General features: G+C 41.3%; 1 protein-coding gene across 2 annotated transcripts in view; it reads right to left on the reverse strand.

Moving 5' to 3' along the window:
• Nucleotides 1–17456, reverse strand: part of LOC106569072 (pappalysin-2) — a 70960-nt gene extending 53504 nt beyond the window's left edge. The window contains exons 1-4 of one of the 2 annotated variants that reach the window (XM_014140037.2): nucleotides 14889–17455; nucleotides 7999–9058; nucleotides 3270–3418; nucleotides 966–1259 (exon numbers count right to left, since the gene is read on the reverse strand). In XM_014140037.2, the coding sequence (XP_013995512.2) occupies nucleotides 966–1259; nucleotides 3270–3418; nucleotides 7999–9058; nucleotides 14889–15840 (2455 nt within the window). In that variant the 5' untranslated portion in view covers nucleotides 15841–17455. Of the gene's footprint in view, nucleotides 1–965; nucleotides 1260–3269; nucleotides 3419–7998; nucleotides 9059–14888 lie in introns of both variants that reach the window. The other variant, XM_014140038.2, reaches the window with a different exon arrangement.
• Between the last annotated feature and the right edge of the window lie 278 nt (nucleotides 17457–17734).

Consider the following 17734-nt stretch of genomic DNA (forward strand, 5'->3'; position numbering starts at 1 on the left):
AGACTCCACTCTGTGAACAACATCGATCTGCAGGTTGAGTTTGAGATTGTAGACTCCTAAATTGATAGTGCAGTATGTTTAGGCATTTTTACAGCTAAGTAGCTACTTTACATGCTGATATTGTCTTTGGTATTATTGTGTGTAGCTACGTTTGCTACTGTAGCTAGACACCTAGGTAGCTAGCTAGCCAGCCAGCCCATAGAGAGATTATTGCATTGTGGATTTTGTAGACTTGAGCTGCAACAGATTTCCAAAACGAAATATTGTTCTCACATATTAGTATTATTTAACACTATAAATTAAAGGAATTTGTTTTGGGTGGATTTTTCCTTTAAGAAGCAAGTGAATGTTTATCACTCATTTGACGTGGATGAATTAACCATGCAATTAGCAATGCAATCCACAGTCCAAATGAAATACACTTGGATTTAACCTCACATATACAGTAGACCAGGGGTTGGCAGCAGGCAGTTGCAGAGTGATGTTTTGGGGGGGGGTTTAAGTTTTGGTTAAAAAAAATAAAATTACTAAAATCACCAGGAATTCAGCAAGAAATGTGTTTGTTAGGAAATCGGTTCCCAAGTATTTCCACAAAGAAAAAAATGTACGTGATCGTCTCTCAATGTAATCAAGGTATGAAATTATTGTTATTTTCAAATCTATTTTTGGGCTTAGCTGTGGTCAACTTGCAGTGTACAAATTATTTCCCCCAAAAAATCATCCTGTGGCTAGTTGCCTACCCCTGCAGTATACATTTGTGGTCTTGAAGTAGGAGTATGGCACCACTGCCTAATTGTAGGTATGCGCCCCCAAATGGCACCCTATTCCCTATACAGTGCACTACGTTTGACCAGGGCCCATAGTGATCTGGTCAGAAGTAGTGTTCTATGAAGGGAATAGAGTGCCATTTGGGACACAGCCTAGCTGATGCTGACTGCATTGCAGAGAGGTTACAGTAGACCTACCTGTGTAACTCATGTAGTTGTTGTACGGTGTGTCCTGGTAGAGCGTTATCCCACAGGTGTCATTGACATGACCAGGGTCGTGGCAGGCCTTAGACTTGGGTGTAGGGGCCGTGTCTGCACATAGGTCTCCTGTCTCCATGGAGGGAGTGGTCTCCCGACACGGGTCATCACAGGACTCCCGCTCACTGACCCCCTTGAAGACATGGTACAGTCCAAAGATATGGCCCATCTCATGGATCATTGTGTTATTGTGTCCGATGGTGCCAAAGTAGGATGGATTCATCACCATTCCACCTGTGGATAGGATGATATAGTTATCGAACAGAACTCAACAGGTGGTGAGATTGCTGAAATAGTCTGCCTTTGTTGCTTCTCAAATACTCCTAGAGCCCGTAAATAACTTCCATCCCAGGTGATGGATCTACTCCATGATCACAGTGGGACATGTTTTTTGGGGGGAAAAGATGAATCAGACACAATCTCTATGTCAACTTCTTTCAATGTTTTTTTGGTGTGTTTATTGACTAATTAGTCAAGCTTGCCATCTCAGACAAACAGTCGAACCCATTTTGTCTGACAAGCCCTCTGAGTAATAGCATGTTAACATTTGGTTTTAGAACCAACTAATGTCATAAAAACCCTAAACGATGTGACATTTATAACCACTTAAAGACGAGGCAAACCTTCAGCAGTTTTAAACTCAGCATGTAAGAAACAAGTATAGTGCTATCCTGGAAATAATTTGCATAATTTCTTATGATGTAATTTATGGAATATGGAAGCAGAGGTTATTGCCCGTTATAAACTTTAAGAACTGGAATAGAATAAAAATGCTATTTGTTTTCTAATTAGAAACACTATTCAATTTGTGAGGACCACTGCTGTGCCTGTTGAGACAACTTCACTTTAATAGCACATTTAGCCTGTAAACAATGACAAATGTATGCAGGGCTTTGCTTCAACATTCAATTCGGTGGATAATATATTCTGGTGCAATTGGGAGTAAATTGGGAGAGGACCTGCTTGTCAGACGAAGACTTCCTGACTAAGTCCTGATTGGACTCACTAAAAAGGTTCTCATGGTTTGTCCTCAGACATAAATCATCAGGTCTGATATACAAGCTTAACCGTTAATTACAAAATAAGACTGGGAAAAGTAACTACACAATTGACACTATAAAGTTTCTCTTCTCTCTTACAGTCGTGGCACCACTGCATCTTTCCCTGTATCATTCAACCACTTACTGTCATCATAGTGAAAGATGTGGCTTTGAGTGAAATATCCTCACTTCAGGGAGCTGTGGGGTTCAAAGAGGGGATGGAAACCTGCAAGACGGTGGTCCATCAGGGACATACTGTATCAGAGAAAGCCCAGGCCAAAACATTGACTGGCTTGTTGATGCAGTTCAACCCTGAGGAAGAAGAAAGGACATCTGTGCTGGAATGCACCGAACGCTATCCCCAGGGCCCATAATGAATGTGCCAGGAGGTAAGACACAACCCAGAGGGAGCAAAACAACAAACCTGATTGAACGGAGAATAATACTTTAAAGGGGTTTCACTCCCCGGCCAAGCACTCTTACTGAGTGATTTACAGCTCTTCGGTAGATGGAAGAGAATACACAGAAGAGGATATAAGATATTTAAGGATAATTTACAAGAAGCAACTTGACTGTAACACAGTGTTTCTTATTGGGGTAGAACAATTCCATTAGCAATACACAGACAAAATAATACCAGTCCAAACCAATTAGAGTAATACATTCCCACTTCAGGTAAAGTTGGGATTTATTAAATAACTAGATGTCAGGAGAAAACTCTTAGCTTTTACGAGCGATTGAAAACAGTAACAATGAAAACAGTCAAATGGGCTGAAAGAGATGTATGAATTGCAACAGGGCATTACCCTGGCTTTTCTTGTTTTTGTTTGGTTGTTGTTGGGGTTGTCTTCACAGTGGAAAGTCCTAATGATTAGGAGGCAATCTGCCAGGAAATCTATGCGTGCTGCAAGTGTTTTCTACCCAGGATTAAGGCTAATTCATCTTGTTACAGCTAATACAAAGAGTGGAGGGCAAGAGATGAGGAGAGTGATGGGGAGAATGAAGGATGGAGAGAGAGAATCTGAAGACAATGCCTACCTTCTCTTCTGCATTTTACTTTGTGTAACTTTGTGTACTTTCTAACCTAATAGAAGTCAATGTAATCCAGTTTGGCATGTTATAGCATGCATATCATTTTGTAGCTCAATGTCTTTTGTGTTTGATACAGGTAAAGACAGAAGGAAGGGGTATAGCAGTAGCTTACCCTGATGGTTGAGGGCCTCCTTTGCCCATGGCCAGGTTGCAGCCCCTGCTAACTCTTCACGGGCTGAGTTGTTGGCAAAGAAAACATTGAGGGTGTCTGTGCTGCTCAGGTGTAACAACTCTTTCAGTTCCTTCACACTCATATAGGCTCTGCAGAAAAGAGAAGAAGTATATGTCATTAGTATACATTTTTCTTGCATTCCCTGCTTTTAGTCTAGGCCAATTGGACAGTTTGTTCACACAATCCTACAGTAAATAGCAATGGTATACAGTTTCAAATACCCTGTGAAAACATCAGACAACACAGGTGTAGAATCAATGAACTCCCAGATACACACACACAGTCAGGTCCATAATTATTGGCACCCATGATAAAGGTTAGCAAAAAATACTGTATGAAATAAATAAAACAAATATTAGCTATATTATATGCTACATTTTGGTGGGAATTATTATGTTATACTAACACAATTGCTCTGAGAAAGATATTTTGTTTAACAAGTAATTTTAAAAAATCTCAAAAGATAAGGGTAAAAAATATTGGCACCCGTATTAACCCCAGGTTTTCAATGTGGTTCAAGTCCGGAGACTGAGATAGCCATTGCAAAATGTTGATTTTGTGGCCAATTAACAATTTCGTTGTAGATTTTGATGTGCTTCGGGTTATCGTATTGCTGAAAGACCCATTTGCGGCCAAGTTTCAGCCTCCTGGCAGAAGCAACACGTTTTTGGCTAAAATGTTTATGATGCCGTTGACCTTAACAAGGGCCCCAAGGACCACTGGAAGCAAAATAGTCTCTTATTATCAAAGATCCTATGTGCTGGTCCTATGGCCCTTGTTAAAGTCGACAGCATCATGAACTTAACCAGGAAAGTAACAGGACATTTTAGCCAAAAAACTGGTTGCCTCTGACAGGAGGCTGAAACTTGGCCGCAAGTGGCTCTTCCAGTAAGACAATAAACCCAAGCACATCAAAATCCACAAAGTAATGGTTAATTGACATTTTGCAATGGCCATCTCAGTCTCTGGACTTGAATCCTATTGAAAACCTGTGATTTGAGTTGAATTGGGCAGTCCTTAATCGCAGACAAAGGATATCAAGGATCTGGAAAGATTCTGTATGAAGGAATAGTCTAAGATCCCTCCCAATGTGTTCTCAAATATAATTTATTTTAGAAAAAGGCTCAGTGTCGTTATCCTCGCATGTGGAGTGTGCTGAAGTACAGGGCTGCCAATGTTTTTTAGATTTGTTTGACACATTTTTTAACTAAATATATTAAATGTTTTTGAGCATACAAAATAGCTCATTATTTGTATTTATTTTATAGTGTTTTTTTGCTCATCTTTATCAAGGGTGCCAATAGTTATGGACATGACTGTAGATCGGATCCCATGACATCGAAATGAAAAAGTCCTACAGTATGTTGTGGTACTCAAAGGAGAAAGTAGACAGTACAATAATTTGTTTGGTAACATTCAAGTCAAGTAGTCTAGTCAGAGGAGCTCCTGATGAGAAAGTAGCTCATCTGGGAGTTCATTTCCACTTCTCTCCTTCTACATCCAATTCTACTACTTCCAAAACAACATTGTTTGAATTGGTTCGGGTAGCTACATGAAACCACTACCTTCCACTTCCCCCCACTCCCAACTGTGATAAATTGCCATAGAACTGCTTTGATGTGTGAAGTGAACGTATTTTTTTAACGCTAGATTATGTCACATGTCATTTTTCTCTTTTGCTTTTATAGCTGGAAAGCCTTTCCACTTATCACTGGCCCATTCGTTTGAAAAGGTATGAGTGTTAATGCTCTTTTGAAACCTGCCAAAGGGTCTAGCCCATTAGTTGAACCACCTACTGTTTCTTGGATGTGTTCCACCCAAGAACTGACCAAGCGTAGTTTGCCTTACATCCAGGTTTCATTAAACAAGCAAACGCTGTGTCAATCTGCTTGAGTGCTCCAATTCAGCATTAGGTCAAATGAGTTTCATAATACATGTAACATATTAAATATAAACAATGGATTGATCATTTTTAATAATAAAGTATTGGTTGTTCATTTTGAATTCTACATTATGAAGCAATATTTTGGTTGGTAGAACCCATTCAATATAGCTATGGACACAATTCAGTCAGTTGAGAACTCTAATATTCATAGACAAACTTGCAACACTGGCACTTCAAAAAATACATCTGGAAAGGGAGTATTATATTACATAATACAGGCCTACTTTCTAAAAAATTATTATACTGCACAAATTTGATAGAATTATGTTTAAAATCTGAACTGGGACTGTAGAACTGTACTCAAAGGCCATGTAACTTTTTCTCAACGTCCTTTCATTGTTGGAGAAAAAGGGATTTTTGAGACCCACCTAGTTTGCCTTGCAAACGGATTCAAACCACCAATTCTGGATCCCGTCAGTGGCAGGGGAATATCCTAGCATTAACGGCTAAAATGTCCTCCTCATTTTTCCTTTCTCTGTCATGTGTGGCCAAAATCTTCATGTACCTGGCCATTCCTCATGGCTGTCTCTCTGTCTGCTTGAACAACAAATTTGTGTAGTGACAGCAATTGGCTAGGGATTGAGTTCTATTGCCCAGCTGCAGATACCTGGACAATAACTCAGACAGGAAAATACCAAAATCCCAGACCCAAACATAAAATTGTACTCTCTACAAATGCCATCAAAATGTCATCCCTGCACTAATTCTCCTAAAACTCTGGATTGCAGTCCAGGGATTGCACTCTTCCAACCAGCTCAGGTCAGGACCTTTTAAAGACCTAGGCTACAATGCAGATATTCCAGAAAGCCACGTTTTATTAAACATTTGCATCTATGGTGGATTCACAATTCATACAGTTTAAGTGAATGGTAAGAGGTAGGAAAAACTTCGGCAAGTAATTGAGAGAGATTACATCATTGCAAGCTATAAATCAGAAGTCAGTTCTACACTCATGCCTTCCCGACACTTACTTTTATATCCGTCTCGGGGCCTAGCTTTTTAGCTGAGGTTGTTGCTCTTTAAAGTACAAATACCAGCCCTCCCTCTCTGTGCAAAACAACACATTGTGACAATCGTCATCAAAAGGAGACCAAGGTGCAGCGTGGTAAGCACTCATGTTCAGTATTTATTATAACTCAGAACACTAAATCAACATAATCACCAACGGACCAAGAACATCACGTTCTGCAGGCTTACTGAGCTGTACAAAAACAAGATCCAACACTGAAGGAGGGAAAAAGGGCTCCCTAAGTATGATTCCCAATCAGAGACAACAATAGACAGCTGCCTCTGATTGGAAACCATACTCAGCCAAAACAAAGAAATACAACCCATAGAATGCCCACCCCACACCCTGACCTAACAAAATAGAGTAATAAAACGTCTCTCTCAGGTCAGGGCGTGACACACATTGACTGATTATACTCCAAATGTATTGTTAGTGCCCAATTAATCTCTGCGGGAATGAATTTGAACAGTTTGTGAACTCTGTCTGAAAACTCCCTACCTAAAAGACACACAACTACCAAAAAGGAAACTACTAATACAGTATGCCGCCTTGTGAAGAGAAAGTCACTGGTTCTGTTGGACAGGTACCCCAAACTCATTGCAATATTGCTTCAAATTAAAATGTTTAATTATCTTATCAATAGCATTTACATTACCATAATCACCAGCTATAAGTTTGGGAACGTATCACCAGTACATTTGATCCTGAAAATAACTTTTAAGTTTATATTACAAAAAACCATGACGATAGACTATATAATCTACAAGAAATTGATTCTTCAGGAAATTGTAACACATTTTAAGCAGTCTATAATCCTATGCAATGCATCGGAAGCTCAAACATGCACAGTATACTGTATATTAGATAGTCTATTGATTTGTATCACATCTGTGAAATGAATCAGACAACAATCGCAGGTTAAGAATTTCTACCTACATGCTGTGCACAATTAACGAAGAACGACATTATGGCAAGACATCATGCATTTTGTTTGAAACCCAAATAAGCCTGCCTGTCAAAAAGAATAGAACGGAGCGGAAGAGACTTCTGGTTTCGTTGTTTAGCAATAATAAGTGTATACTTTGGCTTCTCTCTCAATTCACAGTTTCACATGCTATCAGAAACTGTTCCAGAGTTTCAATGTGTGTGCCTCACATGTTGTCTAATACACATACCCTAACAAAACAAAGTACCCTGAAGACAGACACTTAAGGCCTCTTTAGTAAATCAAGACATCGCTAATTAGGCGTTAAGCTCCCAAAGCCTCCGTAGAGCCTCAATATCATTACTGTCATTATCGTTAAACTCACAACATCCACAAAGTCCAATAAATACAGGGGCAGGCAGCACCACTTTTCTGGTTGCAGTAGCTAAGGGAGGCTAAGGATGAGAGACCCAGCACTTTTTTCTTTGTCAGAACTAGTAAAGAACACCATTATAAACCCATTAATTGAATTCGAAATTAGATAGAAGATGGCTCTGGGCCACAATATGCATAAAGGTATTGTTTGTGACTAATTCATACGTTCAGACGATTGGGACAATTTCCCAAAGCAGCAACTGTATATACATTTTCAAGCATTAAACTGATCTTCTACACCTTGATAAGAGGAATCTGTGTTTCTGTTGGGACAAACACCTGCAGTACTGCTGTGGCTCTCTTGGAGCAGGATTAAGGATCCCTGACAAAAACTAATTGAAAGAAAATGTCTCACCTATCTGGGGACTCTGGATCGAAGCATGTCTTCAGGACATCCGTGACCTCAGGATCACAACAGTCTCCATCATCGTAGTCGTAGTGGATGCTGTTGCACTCTGTGTTGCAGACCCCGTCCCTCCTCTTCCAGTTGTAGCAGGGCCCCAGACGCAGACAGTCCCCACCATCGTGGCCCGTCAGTGGGTGGTCACACTCCGCGTCACAGTGCCTGTTACCAATCTTACTGATCCGGCAGTTGCTGAGGATGAAGCGCTGGCGTACAGATGTGTTCTGGACATTATGCGTGCTCAGCTCCAAGCTGATGTTGTAGGACCGGAAGGCTTCGACAAGTGCCTGGTGCTGCATCTGGATCTGGGCCTGAGAGACAGTGGGATGACTTCCGTCGTCGTTACAGATGTTGACAATGCGGTAGCGGATCCTTTTCTCTGTGCGCAGCTGCCAGTGGTTATTGTAGCCGAGGATGATGTCTGTGTTGTCACAGGTTGTTAATCCACAGGGAGGGGGCAGAAAGGGGGACACATGCTCCTGCTCAGGGATAGGGATGATGACTATGGATGGGTGGTAGCCCTCCTTATGAGGACTCCACTGTTGCTCTACCTTGGAGAAGTCCGCCCAGAGAGCGAGGTTTGGTTCCCTCTTATCAATCCGTGAAGGCCCTTTAAGGAGGTCCTCGTGAGTGCGAGGGAGCACCCATAACACAATGCCTCCGATGTACCCTCGGAAGTTGTGCCCAAGGTCTGACTGGTCCCCACCTAAAAGAAGTGTTCGACAGGTCTCCATGAATGGGCTGTAGAGGTTACCAGACTGCAAACTGCTCTCCCCAACCTTGGCACCATCTATGTAGAGTTTCATCTTGTGGCCATTGTAGCTGGCCATCAGGTGAGTCCAGGAGTTAGGGTGGTAGCGCTGATGCCCATAGATAGTCGTAGCTTTGGGAGCTCGGTCTGTACGGAGTGTAAAAAAGAATCTGGCATCTTTTCTTCCACCGGGCTTTACTGTGCGAATACCTATGGACCATCCTTTCTCACTTAAGGAGTGGGAGCAGTTGTCAAAAACTCCTGCACAAAAGGAATACAAATATTATTTTACAAAAAGACAAACATTGAGCATCCTCTTTCAATGTAATTAAAGCCAGACTACCCAGAGAGTTGTGGGGTTGAAGGTATTTCCCTAAACGAAGGCACTGATTCCCAGCTGTTTCTCAGAAAGAGAAAATCACATCTGGCTTCCAGATGTTCTATGCTGGGACAGCTAAAGGTCAGGGAACCCCTTCACCCTCATTCCATACACACTGTACACACAAAAACTCAGAAATGTTTTGGACATTGAAAAAAAATCTGGGAAATTTTAACAAAATATCCCTTAGGAGGATGGGCCAATTTCATGGTTAAAATTTAATTCACTCAAAGTAGTGGTTAGAACACAGCATCTCTGCCAAGTAAAAGTCTTGATACTATAATCTGGCAACAATCGAGGGACGGATTTATAATAGTAGAGAATAAAACGAGTCTGTCATGTGCTTATCTGGTAAAATACTATGGTACATTTATATAGAAATGTTTATAGAAAAACAAATGTGATTATAGAAATGTGGAATAAACAAATTGTCAAATAGGGTTCACTAAAGATTTAGGCTAAAGCTTAAAGGTTATAGACCATGATTAATATAAGTGAAATGTGAAGAGGAAAACAAATAGAAAAGAAAAATGAAAAGAGGGTCAACAGAAAGGAGGTGGAAGCATGAGCTCTTCTGAAAAGATGTGTACCTACAGTACTTACAGTGAGGGAAAAAAGTATTTGATCCCCTGCTGATTTTGTATGTTTGCCCACTGACAAAGACATGATCAGTCTATAATTTTAACGGTAGGTTTATTTGAACAGTGAGAGACAGAATAACAAAAGAATCCAGAAAAACGCATGTCAAAAATGTTAGAAATTGATTTGCATTTTAATGAGGGAAATAAGTATTTGACCCCTCTGCAAAACATGACTTAGTACTTGGTGGCAAAACCTTTGTTGGCAATCACAGAGGTCAGACGTTTCTTGTAGTTGGCCACCAGGTTTGCACACATCTCAGGAGGGATTTTGTCCCACTCCTCTTTACAGATCTTCTCCAAGTCATTAAGGTTTCGAGGCTGATGTTTGGCAACTCGAACCTGCAGCTCACTCCACAGATTTACTATGGGATTAAGGTCTGGAGATTTGCTAGGCCACTCCAGGACCATAATGTGCTTATTCTTGAGCCACTCCTTTGTTGCCTTGGCCGTGTGTTTTGGGTCATTGTCATGCTGGAATACCCATCCACGACCCATTTTCAATGCCCTGGCTGAGGGAAGGAGGTTCTCACCCAAGATTGACGGTACATGGCCCCGTCCATCGTCCCTTTGATGCGGTGAAGTTGTCCTGTCCCCTTAGCAGAAAAACACCTCCAAAGCATAATGTTTCCACCTCCATGTTTGACGGTGGCGATGGTGTTCTTGGGGTCATAGGCAGCATTCCTCCTCCTCCAAACACGGCGAGTTGAGTTGATGCCAAAGAGCTCCATTTTGGTCTCATCTGACCACAACACTTTCACCAGTTGTCCTCTGAATCATTCAGATGTTCATTGGCAAACTTCAGACGGGCATGTATATGTGCTTTCTTGAGCAGGGGGTAGTTCTGGGCTGATTCCTCACCGTTCTCATGATCATTGCAACTCCACGAGGTGAGATCTTGCACGGAGCCCCAGGCCGAGGGAGATTGATCGTTCTTTTGTGTTTCTTTGCGAATAACCGCACCAATTCTTGTCACCTTCTCACCAAGCTGCTTGGCGATGGTCTTGTAGCCCATTCCAGCCTTGTGTAGGTCTACAATCTTGTCCCTGACATCCTTGGAGAGCTCTTTGGTCTTGGCCATGGTGGAGAGTTTGGAATCTGATTGATTGATTGCTTCTGTGGACAGGTGTCTTTTATACAGGTAACAAACTGAGATTAGGAGCACTCCCTTTAAGAGTGTGCTCCTAATCTCAGCTCGTTACCTGTATAAAAGACACCTGGGAGCCAGAAATCTTTCTGATTGAGAGGGGGTCAAATACTTATTTCCCTCATTAAAATACAAATCATTTTATGACATTTTTGACATGTGTTTTCTGGATTTTTTTGTTGTTATTCTGTCTCTCACTGTTCAAATAAACCTACCATTAAAATTATAGACTGATCATTTCTTTGTTAGTGAGCAAACGTACAAATCAGCAGGGGATCAAATACATTTTTCCCTCACTGTAGCTATTTACAGCCCGACTAAACACAACTATATTCACACCTGTTGTGGCTAAGTGTGGATATTTTCAGAATTGCAATGGCATAGATGGGTTGGTAAGGGCTGTTCTATTCTTTATGATTCTTAGGCCGGGACTCAATCCGATCGTGCTTTGTTGGCTATGCAACTTTTAAAGGCAATGTTCCCGCATTTGCAGAGACCGCATTCACAGCAAACGCCTCATATGCTGCTGGCTCAATTGGAAATTAGCCTTAATTGAGCAATTGATGTCATTGGTCAGGGAATCTACCTACCTGCTTCCTACAGTCCTGATTAAAAGAAAAGGATGAAAACCTGCAGGCATTGTGCCTCTTGTGGACTTGTGGTTGCCTAACCCCCTTCACTAACATGTTAGTTTTACATGTGTAAGGTCCTGGTTCAATCATTGCTCCTGGCTATTTTCTACATCATTCAATAAATGGCATCCCAATTCTGACATCCAACTTCTGTTATTTCAATCAAAATAAAATTGTGATTTCTTTGATTCTCTACATTCATTTACAGTGAAATAATGAATTCATATTGCCTATATCATATTTCCTTCAAACCTTAGCCTTATCCTGCTGTTATGCTGCATTCATAACCAAGTGGGACGGTGGTATTAACCACATAAGACTGGGAAAAATCCACTTGAATACCCCTCCAACTCGTCATTTCTAGTGGGAAACCCTGGGAAAACCTGAGCTCCGACTTCTCCCAAATGCATTTTCAGCTGTCAAGTGTAATCAAAAAAACATAATTTATAAAAAGCAATCAATTAATATGGCTTCTGAACAATATAATTGGTTAACAAGCATGATAGCTGTACTTTTAATTTATGGTGGATGCAGCTTGTGGGCCATTAGCACATGAATGCATCCAAATGGTATTTATGACTTCACAACTGGTAATTACCATCTTCTCACTTGGTTATGAATGCAGCATTAGACTAGTGTAGGTATATTGCCTGCAGGATACGAGGAGACTAGGGCTACACTGTCAATAACAATTTGATCTATACAGTGGTGGGAAAAGTACCCAATTGTCATACTTGAGAACAGTGGCGTCTGGTAAGACAAGGGGTGGCGGTCTGTGTATTTTTGTAAACAACAGCTGGTGCACGATATCTAAGGAAGTCTCGAGCTATTGCTCACCTGAGGTAGAGTATCTTGTTATGAGCTGTAGAACACACTACCTACCGAGAGAGTTTTCATCTGTATTCTTTGTAGCTGTTTACATACCACCACAGTCAGAGGCTGGCACTAAGACAGCATTGAATGAGCTGTATTCTGCCATAAGCAAACAAGAAAACGCTCACCCAGAGGCGGCGCTCCTAGTAGCAGGGGACTTTAATGCAGGGAAACTTAAATCCGTTTTAACAAATTTCTATCAGCAGGCTGAATGTGCAACCAGAGGAAAAATAACTCTGGACCACCTATACTCCACAAACAGAGATGCATACAAAGCCCTCCCTCGCCCTCCATTTAGCAAATCTGACCATAATTCTATCCTCCTGATTCCTGCTTACAAACAAAAATTAAAGCAGGAAGCACCAGTGACTAGATCAATAACAAAGTGGTCAGAGGAAGGAGATGCTAAGCACAGACAGGAATATGTTCTGGGATTCCTCCGATGGCATTGAGTAGTACACCACATCAGTCATTGGCTTCATCAATAAGTGCATCGATGACGTCGTCCCCACAGTGACCGTACGTACATACCCCAACCAGAAGCCATGGATTACAGGCAGCATCCACACTGAGCTAAAGGTTAGAGCTGTCACTTTCAAGGAGCGGGAGCTTATAAGAAATCCCGCTATGCCCTCCGACGAACCATAAAATAGGCAAAGCGTCAATACAGGACTAAGAATCGTACTACACCGGCTCTGACGCTTGTCAGATGTGGCAGGGCTTGCAAACGATTATACTACAAAGGGAAGCACAGCCAAGAGCTGCCCAGTGACAAGAGCCTACCAGACGAGCTAAACTTCTTCTATGCTCGCTTCGAGGGAAATAACACTGAATCATGCATGAGAGCACCAGCTGTTCCAGAAGACTGTGTGATAACGCTCTCCGTAGTAAGACCTTTAAACAGGTCAACATTCACAAGGCCCCAGGGCCAGACGGATTACCAGGACGTGTACTGCGAGCATGCGCTGACCAACTGGAAAGTGCCTTCACTGACATCTTCAACCTCTCCCGGTCCGAGTCTGTAATACCAAAATGTTTTAAGCAGACCACCATAGTCCCTGTGCCCAAGAACACTAAGGTAACCTGCCTAAATGACTACAGACCCGTAGCACTCACGTCTGTAGCCATGAAGTGCTTTGAAAGGCTGGTCATGGCTCATATCAACACCATCATCCCAGAAACCCAAGACCCACTCCAATTTGCATACCTCCCCAACAGATCCACAGATGATGCAATCTCTATTGCACTCCACACTGCCCTTTCCCACCTGGACAAAAGGAACACCTATGTGAGAATGCTATTCATTGACTACAGCTCAGCGTTCAACACCATAGTACCCTCAAAGCTCATCAATAAGCTAAGGACCCTGGGACTAAACACCTCCCTCTGCAACTGGATCCTGGACTTCAAAAGTAAAAATACCTAGAAAATGAATCAAGTAAAAGTCACCCATTAAAATACTGCTTGAGTAAAAGTATAAAAGTATTTGGTTTTAAATATACTTAAGTATCAAAAGTAAATGTAATTGTTAAAATATACTTAAGCATCAAAAGTAAAAGTATAAATTATGTTAAATTCCTTTTATTAAGCAAACCAAATGGCATGATTTTCTTGTTGTTTTAATTTATCGCTAGCCAGGGGCACACTCCAGCACTCAGACATAATTTTCAAACTAAGCATTTGTATTAAGTGAGACAACCTGATCAGAGGCACTAGGGATGATCAGGGATGTACTCTTGATAAGTGAATGAATTGGAAATGTAATGAGTACTTTTGGGTATGGAGTAAAAAGTACATTATTTGCTTTAGGAATGTAGTGGAGGAAAAGTTAAAGTTGTCAAAAATATAAATGTTACAGTAAATTACAAATACACAAAAAACGACTTTAGTACTTTAAATCATTTTTACTTAAGTACTATACACCACTGGTATTGAACCTCCACATAACCTTGCACTTCACTTTACTCCTACTGCTTGAAGTTTGTCACTTTTCGTGAACACCAAGACTAAACATCTTTGATTTATCCCACCTACAGTCAGCAGAGGAAATTACAAAACTTCAATGCTTGTCAAAAATACCTAGGAATTAATTTTTCATATAAATCAAATGATTGGGACAACTTTACATTTATTCATTGAAGTTATCGTCACATGTGGCTATGAATCTATTTGCTCGGTAGCCGAGAGCATTGAGAGCATTAAACCTCAAAACAACGTCAAAACAACAAGCCTGCAGGTGGTGGCCATTTGTGTCTGTAACATTCCACACCTTAAGCCATTTGCATCTCATAATGGCTGATTTCCCAATTTCTCTCATTTGCCCAACCATGCCATTTGTGGTCTATATACTGAATTTGATATTTTTAACACTTTTAACACTTAAACAATGATAGGGAGAGAGAGGTTTTGGAATTCCACTCACCTGCTATGATGGCTGGGTTAGTCTGCCCACCCTCTGGGTTGACCCACAGTTCAACACTGAACTTAGCCCGAGGAAGCTCAATGCCAGCTGCTGGATTGACCCTCAGTTGTTCCTTCTGTCCACTAAAGTACAAAGCAGACATCCACTTAGGGGGGACGTCTGGAATCTGGGCACCCCACAACGTGCTGGCGCGGCTAGGTGGTCCCTCCTGCTCCCCAGGGTAGTCCTCAATCTCAGCAGAATAGTCACTGTGCTGCCGAAATGTAGAGAATATCCCGCGGGACTTTAATATGCTCTCAGGGAAAGCTGCCCAACTGTCTTCACCATGTGAGACTGTAAGGGTACGGCGGACCCTTCCAGTCAGAACGCTCTGCTGCTTCTTGAGCAGCAGCTGCTTGTGTGGGCCCTCAGAATGCCCACCATCAACCTCTGGTTTGTCATTGTCACTGCTTGAGTCCACTGTCACATCAGCCCGACTGGGAGGCTTTCTGCGGAAGTTGGGGTGAGGAGAAATGACCATCCCTATAATCTTAACATGTCTCTCCTCCTTGTCTTTGGATATCATTGCCTCTGAGTTTCCCCGACTAACCTTCTTCTCACCTTTGCCCCAATGAGAGGCACTATCCAGTCCCGGGTTAGAATTAGCATCCGAATTGCACCCACCTGAACAGGAGGACTCCTCAAGATGAGTTATATGATAGAGACCACTTTGCCTTGTGGTGTATCTCCTTGGGTGAGCCACTGGAGGGAGATGTGGAACTAATGCTGAGTATGCTGCTTGTCTCGGTTGTCTGGTGGACCTGCACTGTTCACTTGCTAAGTGAGCCAGTTCACTGTCAGCTCTCTGAGCCATTGAGCGTTTGTATCTTTGGATATGATCTGATTGAGCAGAGTTTAGCAGCCATGTGTTGATCATTATGAGGACAACAGCCAGTAGTCTAACAAACAACATTTTGGAGTTTAGATTTGGAATTGTTGTTTTGGAATGTTTTCAGTTCTGGAACCCTGTCTTCTTCGATATAAAGTTGAATACAGCAGCAAGATCAGATGTGATTAAACCCCCTATTCCCCATTACATAAACTAGTGATAAGTGGGTAACTGTCTATTTCTCAACTAATAGTACTATAATAAATCCAAGGATTCAATTTTTTTAACAGGTATCCTATTTTTTGCAAAAGCAATTGCCTATTTTTGTTTGGACTGGTCTATTTAGTGCAATGCAGTCAATGCCAGTTATGCATTCATCAATTTAATTCACATGTGTTTACAAGGCAGGTGTGCCATGCATACTTTCATCAAGATAGCAGTTTTCCTTCCAGACTTCAAAAGTGGCTAAATAGAAGCTTGTCAGTGCACTCAAAGAGAAAACTGTAGCAGTATGTTACATTGACTGAGTGCAAAATCTTCAGGATGTTGCATATGGAGGTTCAATGTATATTTAGTTTATAAAAGCTTCTGGCTATTTCGCCGGTCTAAACAAAACTACAACTTGCCTCTCATCTAGCCTCCACTGCGCGCATCACATCAACTCGCCTTTAAAACCTGCTGCACTGTGAACCTGACACTTTTTTAGGGAAAGTGACGGTCAGAGCAACCTACCATAACACTGCCTGTTTGAATAGGATGAAAGTATTGTCATTAGGTTACTGTATTTTGCAGCATCAATTTTGAATTTGGAATGAAATTGTGAAATATGGTTACTTTCAGTCGATCTGCTTGTCCATAGAATTCAGTTGGAAGACTATTGTCCCTGGTTGGATTTCTCTTTTTATTATTTTAAATATAGGATCATTCACGTGATGCTTTCAATGTTTTCATCCATTCCGCGCAAAAATAAAGGTTAGTTCATGTCTTGCCACCAATCTCCTCCTTGTGCGCTATTTTCGATAGTGTCCGTTGTTGTTAACTTAAAATTCACCCTGTGAGAAGGATGCAGGGGTGACCAAAACAATGAACAAGCTGGCTGAGGTTTTTAAGCCAATATTTCTCATTCAAGGACTATACTATGAAGTCACATAACGTAAAGGTAAGCTTTATCGAAAGATAAACCTTAAATGCAGTCATAGGCTACACAATGGCAGAAATATAAGTAACCTAACCATCAACTATTGTTATTTATTTGCTATTTCCTTTCCCTGCATTTAGTTAAAAAGTAACAGCAAGATATGAGACAAGAAGCAAGTCAATGGGAATCAGACTAAATGCTCTGCTGGTCCTGTTAAAAAATGGTTCATTAAATCACCTTCAAGCGCGCGTAAAGTCCTCTTGTATGCCCTTTTGAAATTGTGGATATATTTTCTGCACTGATGAACCGCCAGTCTCGCTTTCCTCCATAGCCTATTCAGAAGATCAAACCAACGCGCTGAAACGTTTTATCTATTACTCTCAGACTGACATCACTAAGCCTGCCCCTACTACACAGATTAGTAAAGAAAGGAAACCTCTCTATCCAGGCAGTCACTCTTCACCGTCGACGTCGAGTTGTGTGCACTGTCCATCCTCAACTGTATTTTTCAGGCACTTTTATGAATAGTCAGTCTAGTGCCCCACCACAGCCACTGAACAGTGATTCTGGCTGAGCCTCACACCATACGAACACCACTCTCTCACACACATCTGTTTGACACATGAAAAATGAGAAACCTATTTATTTAATTAATTGGAATAAAAACGAGCATGCCATATGTGCAGGTTCCTCCGTAGCCTAAATTGTTATGTATGGGTAAAATTGATATGTTAAAAAACTAGGGTGCTCATGCTTGGTATCACTAGTGCTTTATCATTTGATGCACCTGCTAACTGAACTCATCAGTGTTGCGGTCAATTCAGTTCAGTTTCTGAATTG

Source organism: Salmo salar, chromosome ssa14, assembly GCF_905237065.1.
Source record: "Salmo salar chromosome ssa14, Ssal_v3.1, whole genome shotgun sequence".
Lineage (NCBI taxonomy): Eukaryota > Metazoa > Chordata > Actinopteri > Salmoniformes > Salmonidae > Salmo > Salmo salar.